This window comes from Sarcophilus harrisii, chromosome 1, assembly GCF_902635505.1.
Source record: "Sarcophilus harrisii chromosome 1, mSarHar1.11, whole genome shotgun sequence".
Classification (NCBI taxonomy): Eukaryota; Metazoa; Chordata; class Mammalia; order Dasyuromorphia; family Dasyuridae; genus Sarcophilus; species Sarcophilus harrisii.
Window position 1 is genome coordinate 49,927,875 of NC_045426.1, and position 12,518 is coordinate 49,940,392.

Below are 12,518 nucleotides of genomic sequence, written 5' to 3' on the forward strand. Positions count from 1 at the left end.
CCATGGGGAAAGCACTATCTTAGGGGCTGGGGAAGATTTAAAGTTTGGGGAAAAATATAACCCCTGAGATTATAGGAAGGAAGGAAATAAGCATTTCCTAAATGCCTAATATGTGCCAGGAACCATGTTTAGTGCTTTACAAATACTATCTCACTTGATTCCCCCAACAATCCTGTGAGAGGTTTTATTCTCATTTTACAGTTTTGGAAGCTCTGTCTGTGCCCAGAGTCACAGGTAGTTAATATCTGAAGTTGGATTTGAACTTGGGTTTTCCTAATTTCAAGCCTAGCTCTCTATCTACAATACCACCTAATTGCCACCATATACAAAGTACAACTATCTTTCCCTCAACCTGCTTTTCTTCCCAACTTCCCTTTTTTTGTTGACAACATCACCATCTTCATAGTCACTCAGATTTGAAGCCTGATTCTTCTTTGACCAATCAGCAACCAAGATGTCAGTTTCGTCTCTGGCTATATTTTTCCATCCTATCATCTCCATATATATACCAGCATCATAGAAGGATCCCTTATTCCTTCTCACCTGGGCTGTCATCTAATGATAACTTCTTCCAGTTTTTCCACCCCTGGCTTCCAAAGCCCTTTTTCCCATCCATCCTTCATACAGCTAGAAATATAATCTTCCTAATACCAATACCTGACCCTATTATTTGCCCATTAAAAAACCTTCAATGTTTTCTTGTTGTCTCTAGGGTAAAATACAGATTCTTTTGGCATTTAAGGCCTTCTTCAGTCAGGATTTAATCTACTTATTTTAATCCCTTATGCATTGTATATTCTCTCCAAATGAGGCTACCAGCTATTCCCAATCTTGTATCATATATTACCAAACGTCCAGCTGTTTGTGTGGGGCCTGCCTCATCCAGAGAAAGCCCTGCCTCCTCTCCACAGCTTGCTCAGATCTCAGCTGTCCCCCTCTCCTCTTCCCTCTGCTGAAAAGCATCTTGAATATGAAAGAAGACTTTTCCTACCTCAATTTGTGTTTTTTGTATGTTTGAAAATGTTGTCTCCCTGCTTAAATGACAAAGTCCTTGGGAAAGAGGACTACATTGATGTTATTAATCTTTGTAACCCCAGTTTTTAGCATAATATCTTGACTATAAAAGATAACTAATAAGTGAATTATCTATTTTATTTTTTTGGTTAAGCTACTTCAAGCCAGATTTCTAGATAATCACATACTGTATTCCTGGGAAACAATTAGTGTTAGATCGTTCATAGAGATTGTTGCTTTTGTTTCTTTTATGGCCTTTACAACAGAAGAAAAATTTGTAATGAGGAAAAACTGCTAAGCCAGGGAAACACTTCACCTCTCTGGATCTTCACACCCTTATCTAGAAAAGGGGGGTTAAAGCCTATAGGATCCACTTTCTGGGGCAATTGTGAAAGGATTGAATGAAGGCAGAATTTGTAAAGGGAGGAATCAGGGAGGGAACAAGCGTTTAATAAGTGCCTCCAAAATATTCACAAGCTCCTTCACCCTTGCCCTTTGAGATTGGTGATCTTTTGACCTCCACTTACAGTTGAGAAAACTGAGCCAGACAGAAGTGATTTTCTTAGAATTATACAGCTAGGAATCTTTCTGACTTCAAGCCTAATGCTCTTTCCACTGTGTTATCTAGTCAGTTGTCATGTGGTACTTTGCAAAACCTTAAATCACAAATGAATGTCCATTCTTATAATTAAATATGATGTAGGTAACTTTGAGGGAAGCCAAAAATGGGGACCCATATGTTCTTGCTTTCTATCTACAAGGATCCTCTGTTACTAGTTACTAGCTAGAATTTTTTTTTATTTGCTCATTTAAATGCTATCTATCTATAAGATATTTTGGATAGCATGCTGAATTTCACGGCAGGCCAATTAATGCAGTTCTGTTTTGGACCACAATAACTGAGCTACGACTGGCAGTTTTTGAAGCTTTTCTGGCTGTATTCAAAGACCAGTAGTGGTAAGTGACCAGTGGCTGTTATTTTCTGTGATAGTCACTAGTGAGCTTCTCATCTTTCTATTTTAGTTACTCCTGACTACATCCCTCTTCTTGCAAATTTCGACTTGGAGACTTTAGATGGAGGCCCTCACACCAGTGCTGCTGTTTCAGTGAAAAACAAAAAGAAGGGAGAAAAGGGTAGGCATTTCTTTTTTCCTACATTCAACCTTAATATAGGTTATTTTGAACTGATTCAGTGGCCTTGGCTATCATGTCAGTATCTTCTGACTCCTGCACCAGGTGCCCTGAGGCTTGAGAAGTTTAGGGGGACTGTGGACTCTAGCCCCTTCTTGAGAAATGTTTTACCCTTACTTACATAGGTATGTTTCTTCCATGTGGTTTTCCCTTGTACTGTTGAAGATCAAAGTTCCTTTGTGCCTTACCTCTTCATGAGTTTTCATGGCCTAAAATAAGATCATCACCCAATAGTTAGCCTTCTCCTGATGAGTTTATGTAAACTGAGTGGAACTAGTCCTTAGATGACAAACAATTATGAGATACACATTGGGAGGACATGTCCCAGCTTGCATTGTGCTACTGTAGCTTTGACAGTTGAGGACACTTCAACAATATTATAGAGACTTTGGTGTGGGGCTTTAGAAAAGGGTATACGCCATCATGTGGTGAGGATGGGGAGGTGGGAACGTGTTAATGTTAAGGTGTTTTATCTTGTCTTGTAATGATTCTCCAAGCACAGTGGCATTCTGTAGGTAGGATTATTGTTTGTTTTTCTTCTGAAGCACAGGGAGGAAAAAAACGAAAAGCTGATGGTGGCAAGTCTTTTTCCCTCGAAAGACATTCAAAGGAGGATAGTTCAGAATGTGAGCATTCACAGTCTGATAAAAGTCAACCAGAAAAGGTATTGGGGGCAGGGAAATATTGGAGGGCGAGAGAATGATATTATTACCTCATAAACTCATAACCCATCATATTCCATTTACATAATGGCTCCTATGCCCCCTCTGTATTGGATAAGTGAAAGACTCCTATCATAGTCATCTTATTAACTAGTTCCCTTTCCCTGAGGGCAGTTGCCTGAAGACAGGGGAGTCTGGGATTGCATCTTTGCCTGTTGGTGACCACCTCTAACATATTAGCTTGAGAACTCTATGCCAGTGATATTGTGAGATTCACCCTAGTAGAAATGTCATTTTGAAATGGTGAGCTGTATATCACTGTCATCTGTTGTTTGACCACTGAAGTAGCTCATATATTGGAGAAGGTGCTGATCCAGAGGCCAAAACTTTGGTTTGATTCCCACATGTGACAGTAGTTTGCTTTATGACCCTGACAGGAGCTATCTTGTCTGTGCATCCATTTTTCTCATCTACAGAATGCTAATAATACTTGTTATTCACCTTATAGGTTTGTTTTGAGGAAAGCGTATTGTAAATGTCCTTGTGCTGAGTATGGATTTCTATTGTTTTAGCCACTTACAGATATATCACTTTGACAATCTGAGACCTTAAAATACACACGAGAAAAATTATAAATGATTGTTGGCTTCATTAATATATGCTGACATAATGAGTAAAGAGCTAGTTACAATACCAAGAGGGCTTGGATTCAGTTCTTTCTCTGCCTCATTCTGGGAGTGTGGCTTCAGCAAGTCACTGAACTCCAGGTTCCCCTTTGTGACTATGAGTGACAAGAAAAGTGCCATCTGACATTAGTGGGAATCGCCTCCTCTTTTAAGAGTTACCAGTGAAATCATGACTGCCTTGCTTACTCCTGCCCTTACTAATCTGTAACAGTCTTACAGTATCAGTTCCAGATAATTAATGTTAAAGCACACGTTCCTTTTGTTAACAAATATCAAAAAAAAAAAAAAAAAAAAAGGGAAAGTTGGATATGCTGTTGTTGTTTTATGGCAATTACTCTTTTAGACAGTTCTGCTTAACTTTTATGTGGAAAGATAATATAGAGTGGTTGGTTGTTAGGAAGTGACTAGTATGTCAACATAAGTATATCCATTTTTAAAGGGGCAAAAATTAGTTGGTTAAAATATTACTCTTTATGTAGCTTCCTTAAAATATTTAACATTTCATTTAATTTATATATGCATTTTCAGAAATATATCTTTTTCATTAAAACTAAATACATTAGTACACTTTGTAGTTTTCAAAAAAAAGGAGATTTGGCTCCAGGATTTATTGTATTGTATGTGCCATGCTTTTTTGCCTAGGAGTTCACAGAGAAGGAAGAAGAGAAGGCTTCTGTATCACTCCAGAATTACACCACTTTTTTCCGAGAGTTAGATCTTGAGGTGTTCTCTGTTCTGCATTGTGGACTTTTGACCAAGTCCCTTCTAGATACCGAAATGCACACTGAGGTAAGGGATTGGGCAGGGATCCTCTAGCATGTGACTACATCCTTCTATAAAATGTCCCTGGATCTTATTATTCTTTTGTAAGAAATCACAAAAGCAGACAGGATGTTTGACTATATGTCTTTTTGCCACAAAAAATGGAGAGCTTGATTTCTGCCTCTGTCTCTATGAACAATATTGCATCATTCTAAGGTATTTGGAGTACTTCTATAGGGCAGCCTACAGAATGGATCAGCCATGGCCAGCCCCACTGTTCTAGAGAAAGGATATATTTTGCCATGCTTTTTAGTCATACTGAAGATAAATACTCAACTATCTGAGATATCACTTAAATTTCCTTATGTTCTGTATAACATGTGACCTTAGAATAGCCTGTGTTCTAGATGATAGGAGTATACAGTAAGAGGATGAAAGTGTGAAGGTAAAAATAATTTAACCTGAGAAAGCATATGCTGTTAGCCATGAATGAAGAACTTTTCATTTCTAGGTTTTTGGGTGTTTTAGTATAGGGAAAAGCTGAAAGATTCATTAATTATAGGGGGGGCAGGGCAGGGCGAGAAACTATTACTCAGGACTCTTCTCATTAGGTTGAATTCACCATAGAAAGTTTCACAGTTTAAATCATTTCCCAAGTCAGAGCACAGTAACATTGCTGAACTGTAAAATGGGAGTGTTTTCCTATTTTACATTTAAGTTTTAGATTTTTGGGAAACTGGGGGTGAGTATTCCCCTTCAGATGGAGAGGGAGCAAATGTAAAATGGGTGAACTTCAGATCACGTCTCATCTGGCCCCTTCATTTTTTTTCTTTTAAATAATAGTTTTTTATTATTGAAATATATGCAAAGATAACTTTTCAATATTCACATTGCAAAACCTTATGTTCCAAATTTTTTTCTCATTCCCTTCCTCTCCTCCCCTAGAGAGTTAACAATTCAATAAATGTTAAACATGTACATTTCTTCTGTACATATTTCCACACTTAGGCTGCATAAGAAAAATCAGAAGAGGGGAAAAAATGAGAAAAAAACAAAAAGCAAGGAAATAACAACAAAAAAGTGAAAATACTATGTTGTGATCTCCATCTAGTCCTGACAGTCCTGTCTCTGGATGTAAATGGTTCTCTCCATCCCAAGTCTATTGGAATTGCTGGCCCCTTCATTTTAAAATTCAGATTCAGAGATTTGCTCAAGGTCACATATATAGTGAATAGCAGAGCCACAATAAGAATCTGATCCACTTCCCCAGATCCAGAATTCTTTCTACTGTATTTATGAATCTGATAAAATGGCAAGTTTTACTATGTAGCTGCCAGGATAAAAGCCCATCCTTTGGATATAATAAGAACCTCTAAATGAAAAACAAGCCAAAAGAGTGGGCTAAACTGACTGACTTGTGGTTGGAGGACACTAATTACAAGATACAGGATGTCCCAGAAGTCTTAGTACAATTTAAAACTTTAATAATTTTGCAAATATAAATGCTATAAATGTGTCCCCCCCCAAAAAAAAAAAATATGCAAAAAATTGTCAACCTAGCTGATTTTTAAACTTTGTAAAAACTTTCAACAGCTGATGCCCACTGCCTAAAAAAGATTGCATTTGTAATCTTCATCTTAAGTTCATCCAAAGAATGAAGTTTTGATGCATATTGAATGGCCAAACAAAAAAAGGTCTAATGGAGGCAGATGAAAGTGACCAAGCAAAAAGATTCCCCCCTGCCCCACCTCCTGATCTTCTGATTTGAGAAAGTGGCATCCAAAAATTCTCATGACAGAGTAGCACCTCTTGTTAAAATTAAAATTTTATATTTATTGTTGAAAATTCACAAAACAAAAGAAATGTAAAAGAAATTCAAATAACTTTTTCAATGTTTTTATGTAAGCTTCCAAAGCTAATAAAACTTAAAAACTGCACTGAAACCAGAATAGTCTTTATATGTAAAATGATCTTTATGATTTCATAATTCCAAGGAGCTATCTCATGTGCACTTGCGCTCTCGCTCTCTCTCTCTTTATATATATATATATCTCATGATGTATTACCAACCAGGCTCAGCTATTTACTTTTGATAATAATTCAGTCAGTGTGCATTCTTTGAGGACACATGTAATAGATTATGGTGAAAAGGAGTTCCTCTGAATAATGTTAGGTAGTACAGACAAATAGCATTTGAAATTTGTCTTGAATATCTGGTGTGCAGATAACAGTAATTCATGTGATTGAGGATATCTGACATCTTTTTTCCAAATCACAGGCCATCGAAGTTGTGCAGTTAGGACCTCCTGAGTTACTTTTACTACTGAATGATCTTTCCCAGAAATTGGAAAACATGTTTGTGCCTACTGCTACCAAGCGAATCTCTTTCCTTAAGGTCAGTACAAACTACAACAAAGGTCCTTGCTAGCAAATAATTGCTGATGGTTTCTCTTACTTTATTTGCATCATTGAGCAGCAAGCTTCTGTTGGGGAATTTTTCAGTGTGATAACTAAAATTTATTTCTAATGGCATATAAAATAAGGAATATGCTCCCAGACACTCCTACCTTTCTCAGTATTTTCCATTGTAACTGAATCATGTTCTTACCCTATTTTGTATTTACCAATGCTTAGTTGTGGCTGGTTGCTTACACATAAAGCATACAAACTCAAGGGCATCTGCTTCTCTTTATACAATAAGTAACCGGAGAGAATCTGGACATCTTTGACATCATAATATCTCTTTATCTTTTTTTGTTGTTTATTCATTCTTCTAGTCTTACTTCCTGGAACTGAGATCTTCTGTTAGAGCTAGGCTCTCCTAGTGTCCTGCTTTTAGAGTTACAGTACTGTGGCTCTATTCTGTTCCCAGAGCCTCGCTCCAGGATCTCTATTGGGTCAGAATATCAATCCAATTCTTCTTTTTTCTTTTTCTAAACATATTTCCATGTGAATCATGTGGGACAGAAAAATCAGAATAAAAAGGAAATCATGAGAAAGGGGAAAAGCCCCAAAAAGGTGAAAATAATATGCTTTGATTCTCATTTAGTCTTCATAATTCTTTCTCTGCATATGGATGGTATTTTCCATCCAAAGTCTTTTGGAATTGTCTTGAATCATCAAATTGCTGAAAAGAGCTAAATCTATCATAGTTGATCATCACACAGTTTTGTTACTATGTACAATGTTTTTCTGGTCCTCCTTAATTCACTCAGCATTACTTCATTTAAGTCTTTCCAGGTTTTTCTGAAATCAGCCTGCTTCAGCCCAGTTCTTTAGCTAAAGGCCAAGTCTGACATCTCTTCTCTAGGGTTAGAATGACAGCCCTTCTCTTCTTGGGTAGAGAGTCCATGATCCCAGTCTCTATTTCATAGTCAATGGCAGCTTTATAACCTTGTTCTATATCATGGATCCTGCCAAGTTACTTGCACATTGGTCAAGTTTGTGATCAGGCACTAGAAAAATAACCCACTGTGATTTTCTCTTAGGTTCTTAGTCATTACTTAGTTTGAACTCCTATGAAATCTTTGTTGGGGTATTAATCACACAATAAATATTCATTAAGCTTTTACTATGTACCAGGCACAAAAAGAAGCAAAATGTAGTCCTTGTCCTCAACGAGCTTACAAATGAATACAAAGCAAGCTACATACAGGAAAAATAGGAAATAATTAATATAAGTAAATTATGGAATTAAGAGGAGTTGGAAAAAGCTTCCTATAAAAGATAAGATTTTAGTTGGAATTTAAAGGAAGCCAGGAAGGTCAATAGGCATTGTGGAAAAGAACATTCTAGGCATGGGGTTTGGGGATAGGATCAGCCAGAGACAATGCTCAGAGCTGAGAGATAGAGTGTGTTGTTTGTGGAAAAACCAGAAGACAAGAAGTCACTGGATAGAAGATTATATGTACAGAGGTAAGATGTAAAGAGACAGGAAAGAGAGGTGTAAAGAAGAGTTTGGGATGCCAAACAGAACTTTTATGTTTGATCTTGGATGTGATGATAAAGAACACTAAAGTTTATTGAGTAGGAGAGTGACCTAGTTAGACACTTTAGAAAAATCACTTTAGTGCCTGAATGGAAGATGTTTTGAAGTACAGAGAAGGCAGACCCACCAGCATCTATTGCAGCAGTCCAGATGTGAGGTGAGGAGAACCTATGCTAGAGGGGTGGCAGTGACAGGGGAGAGAAGGGAATATATTAGAGATATTGAGGTTGAGAGAAGTAATTAATTTTGGACCCCTACTCTATTCCAATCAGTATTAATCAGTTCTATAAGAATCTTATATATCAGAGTTCTATGTATAAGGGCCCAGAGTTGTAAGCTGTAGATTCTAAGTTCACTTGTTTAACTGTAGGAAATTAGCTAAAGGCCCTCCACCCTTGTTTGTCTTGGGATGGTGACCAAGCCCAGCTTGGAGGAGATCACAACTACATGGAAAGTCCCCCGATGTATTTTTGTACTTCCAGACCGATCCCTTGTCCTCTAGGACATCTTATGACCATTTAGGTTACTGACTGTGATAGTTACCATTTCTTCCTGCCCAAATTAAGGAGAAGTCTGTCCATCTTATGTTTAGATATTTCTTGCTTCATCCAACTTGTAACGTTGCTGACATAGTTCTTATTTTAGCTTATGTATGACATGTCAATCAATGGAATTGTTCTGTATTTGGTATGACTGTTCCAGAATGACTGGACATAAAAATAGGGCCCTGGAAGGAGAAGACATCTCAGATCATGAGGAAGATGTGAGGTCCATTTTATTACAGAGGACCTTGGACCCTTTAATTAGGTCATGCCTCTTTTTCAATCACTCTTATTCTAGGTGGAATAATTTTAATACCCACAAGATGAAATGAGCAGATCTTGGCTATTGGGAGTGAGAGATAAATAGGTTCTGAGCCTGAGGGGGCTGGGAGGATAGTATTGCCCTTTAAAGTAACAAAGAAGGCAGAAGGAGGGAAGGACTTAAAGAGAAAGATAATGAGTTCTGTTTTGGACATGCTGAGTTTAAGAAGTCTATTGGACATCTTGCTTTAGGAATTATGGAATAATCTGTTGTTGTTGACCTGGGGGTTTGTTCTTTTGTTTTTGGTTTTTGTTTTCCACCTCTGGCCTCATTGCAGAGTAAAGGAAGCCGGAACATTGGATTCTCCCATCTGCATCAAAGATCAGCTCAGGAAGTAGCTCACTACCTAATGCTGTTGTTGACCCCTCTGTGTAACCACCTGGAAAACATGCACAACTATTTTCAGGTCAGCAGTCTCCCTGTCTTTCAAGCCACTTTTACTACATAGAGCAACTGTCTAATTCCGATAGAAATGGGGGCAAAGGATTCCTGTGAGCTGCATAATGACTATAAAAATCATATATCTCTGTTCTGTTTTATTTTTGTTTAGCTAAATATTTCCTAATTATACATTAATCTGGTTTAGACCCCATTTGGGAGCATTGCAGGCCACATCATAGCTAGCCACATGTTTAACATCTCTGATCTAGAGTTCAATAAATATCACCTAATAAAGAATTTCATCTCATTAGGATGAACTCTGAGGGAAAATAGGAATTCTCACTTTGTGAGAAGAATTTGACCTAGAAGCATGTTCCTCTTTTTTTTTTTAAGTGCTTGGCTACTGAAAATCATGGTGTGATTGATGGACCTGTAGTCAAAATACAGGAGCACCAGATAATGTCATCTTGTTACCAGAGACTGCTGCAGATTTTTCTCTCCTTGTTTGCCTGGTAAGTGTGTGGGATGTGATGCAGGTGGATGTAAAGAAATTATGGATCTGTTTTTCAGTCTTCATAGTGCAAAGAGAGCTTAGAGCTGAGTCAGACATGAGTTTGGATCCTACCTCAGATACTTAGGAGTCTTGTGGCTCTGAACAAATAATTTAAACCTCCTCCAACCTCAGTTTCTTTATCTGTTAAAAAAAAAAAAGATAAAAACATCTTCATTGTAGGAGTATAGTGAGGGTTGAATGAAATGTGAAAAAGGCCTCAGAGGCTGCTATAGTTAATGTTATTATTATTGAGTAGCAGATGTTATTGTATATGACATTCTTCAGAACAGAAAAAAAATGAAAGTCACTATATAAGATCACCAACATTTGTATAAGTTTTGTGTTTTTTCAGAGTATCCTCATGTGCATTGTTTTATCCGTGCTATATTTTGTTTGGTTTTTATTGGGAGCATTATTACCCTGTTTTTAAAAATAAACAAACAAGTATAGAGAAATGAGAGGTCCTTCCCAAGATCACAGCAAGTTTGTGACATGTGACCTGACTGCCATAATCTGGAGAAGCTTTATTTATTTATTTAAGAACCCCCTAAAAACACAATTTGAAGGATCAAATTGTTTTCACTTGGCCATTTCCCTCCCATGGCCTAAGTTTCTGAAATCCTTAGATATGCTTATATAGAAAATCCTCTCAGATAAATACTGTTGGTCTTCATATGATTTATGTCAGCCCACACATTTCCTTTGTAGGTAATAATAATATTTTGAATTTACATGAGATCTTTATTTTTTAAATTCTAGATATTTATACATTGTTTATTATAATTTTTCCTTACCACATCCCTATAAAGAAAATCTTAGATATATGTTATGTATTGTAATTGATAAGTAAAGAAATTTAGTTACAGAGAATCCCTTGATTTGTAGCATAATTTTGTTTACACCAAATTATATTTTTTATGTTAATGTTAGGGAGAATGAATAGCATTGAACACTTACTGGTTAATATGAAATATGTCTTCAAAGCAAAGTGAGTATTATAAGTTCTAAATCCCGTAAAGTTCAAAGAAGACAGTTAGAGTTGTGAACTAGAATTTTTGGGGAAGTCATTGGAAGATAGTAGGACTTGAAGAAGAGATACATGGAAAGACTGATGAGGGTACATTCTAAACTAGAGGAGTAACTTGAGCTTACCTATCCTTAATTACTGATTGCGTTTTTCCTTAGTCAGACTGAGACTATTAAAAATCTTAGCTTTAAAAGGCCAAGATTTTCCACTGGCCCAGATGGCTCCAGAGGAAAAAGTGAGGCAGGTGACCTTGCCCAGCTCTTCCTCACTAAAATCCAATCTGCTTATCATGGTATCATGTCATGGTCTTTTTCAACAGTAACAACAACAGTTTAGTATGGAAACAGCAAGAAAGAGCAGGAGACCAGCCTGACTAGACCAGAAGGGCAATGTGAGACACTGATGGTCAATGATGTTGTAAATGGTAGGCAGGAATGTTTAACCTTTGGGCAGTTGCTGGATTTTCTTGAGCAGGGTAGTGATACTGAGAGCACACATGGTGACAGTGTCCAGTCTGGAGGGAGACCAGGCCTCGGTTAGGACAGTGACAATGGGCATGGGAAGTACACTCATGAAAGGCAGTTGAAAAAGAATTGACAAGACATGATGTCTGATTGAATAGTAGGTATGGAAAAGAGAGAGGAGTCTTTTCAGATCTTTCTTCCTTTGGTGAATCTTGACAGATCTTGACAGAACCTTAAGGAAAATGTTTTTTGTCTGCACTGCCAGCCCCATTCTGATCACACAGACCTATGCTGCAGACTCAGAATTGAACATGTAATTTTGGTTTGCACTTCATAGATTTTTTTCATTTCTGGATTGTATCAATAAACTAAGCTAAGCGTACCAAATGTTGTACAGCCTGAAAACGTCCTAATCTGCCTTTCTCTTGGTTTACTTATCCCTAGGAGTGGATTCTCTCAGCCTGAAAACCGGAACTTAATGTTGATGGCCCTGAAAGTCCTAGCAAACAGACTGAAACAGGGAGACCATGAAATGCCTTTAGGAGAGTTATTTAGGTATGTAAAAGATACCCCAAAAAGCTTGTTCTTAGCATCCTCCCCAAACTTCATCAGTTCTGGAGATTCTTAGATCTGTTTCCTTAGAGCATCCTTGCAGAAAAATACAAAAAATTTACTGGTCTTCAAACAAGTTTTATGTACCAGGTTACTCATCCTCCAGAATAAAGTGCCAGTCCTTCACATCTAATGCTACTTTGGACTGATGTCACATCCTTCTTTCCAAAAGTTCTAGGCACCTCTATCTCATTTACTGTGATTTTTTCATATCCCTGTGTGGAAAAGTGTGGACAGTTTTTACATTTTTGCAAATGGAAATACAGCAGATGAACTGGCTTAAGTCACTAAAGTAATTACAAAGTCAACATAGA

The 12,518-nt window shown here is 37.3% G+C and overlaps 1 protein-coding gene across 3 annotated transcripts in view; it reads left to right on the forward strand.

Annotated features, from left to right (window-relative positions):
• Nucleotides 1-12,518, forward strand: part of FANCD2 (FA complementation group D2) — a 59,568-nt gene that overhangs the window by 35,546 nt on the left and 11,504 nt on the right. For all 3 annotated transcript variants that reach the window (XM_031954970.1, XM_031954975.1, XM_031954977.1), the window contains 7 exons: nt 2,038-2,148; nt 2,751-2,869; nt 4,196-4,342; nt 6,594-6,710; nt 9,445-9,573; nt 9,942-10,060; nt 12,037-12,147. In XM_031954970.1, the coding sequence (XP_031810830.1) occupies nt 2,038-2,148; nt 2,751-2,869; nt 4,196-4,342; nt 6,594-6,710; nt 9,445-9,573; nt 9,942-10,060; nt 12,037-12,147 (853 nt within the window). The remainder of the gene's footprint in view (nt 1-2,037; nt 2,149-2,750; nt 2,870-4,195; nt 4,343-6,593; nt 6,711-9,444; nt 9,574-9,941; nt 10,061-12,036; nt 12,148-12,518) is intronic.